The following is an 849-nucleotide window of genomic DNA, read 5'->3' as shown; positions in this document are numbered from 1 at the left end:
GATATATAGTATACTGTGTATTGTTTATTTTGTAAATTCTAGTAGTTTAGAGATTTTGATATTTTTTTTGTAAAATTTACAAGAATAATAAAATGAATGTTACGACACCCAAAAAAAACATTTTTTTCAGTGTAGGTAAGTGTCTGGCTCTGTGATGTATTTATACCACTGAGATGGTGTATGTCCCCCTGTAGTGTGACAGCATGACTCTGCCCAGCACTCCCACTGTCCGCAGAGGAAGTACTCCCCTGCCAGTAAAGCACCAGCTCAGACGGGAAGAAGCCGTCCACGATGACTGTGAGTGGACGTATGAGGCAGCGGGACCTTCGGCCTCTTCGCTCACGTTCAGCATCGCTTTGGACGACGCTCCCGTTGTGGCCGTGGAGGGCAGACAAGAGGGGCCGCTGAGGATCGCCCTGCTGGGCCAGAATGGCGTGGGGAAGTCCTCGCTGGCTCTGGCCTTTGCCGGGGACATGGACAGGACTGCGTCTGTTGACTCTGACGGTACAAAGCTCTGTGTTTGACCTGATTCATTCAGGTGGAGTTATAACTCCTCCCACAGTGAGCAGTGTGCAAACAGAATGTGCTCTGAGACTTAACTGCTCCTGTCCTTGTCCTCAGGGGAGGGTTATATTCGCACAGTCACTGTGGACGATGAGGACAGCGCCGTCATTATCTATGACAACTGGAGACAGGTGAGACTTCATGTTCCTGTTCCCTCTGCTCCTCATTAAGCAGCTGGGTCCTGTCTGCAGCTGGATCCTGTCCACGGAAAAAATAACTTGCAAGATTTACTTTAAAAGATCCTCATAACAATTTGCACTAATGTTTGTTAAGTAAATTTAAATG

General features: G+C 47.3%; 1 protein-coding gene across 1 annotated transcript in view; it reads left to right on the top strand.

The window, feature by feature from the left end:
- Positions 1–695, top strand: part of LOC106524550 (GTP-binding protein REM 2) — a gene marked incomplete at its 3' end in the record, with an annotated part of 4659 nt that extends 3964 nt beyond the window's left edge. The window contains 2 exon segments of the mRNA XM_014018395.1: positions 195–504; positions 622–695. Of these exon segments, the coding sequence (XP_013873849.1) occupies positions 195–504; positions 622–695 (384 nt within the window).
- Between the last annotated feature and the right edge of the window lie 154 nt (positions 696–849).

Source organism: Austrofundulus limnaeus, unplaced genomic scaffold (genome assembly GCF_001266775.1).
Source record: "Austrofundulus limnaeus strain Quisiro unplaced genomic scaffold, Austrofundulus_limnaeus-1.0 Scaffold191, whole genome shotgun sequence".
NCBI classification, from domain to species: domain Eukaryota; kingdom Metazoa; phylum Chordata; class Actinopteri; order Cyprinodontiformes; family Rivulidae; genus Austrofundulus; species Austrofundulus limnaeus.
This window is presented reverse-complemented; position numbering and strand designations above follow the sequence as displayed.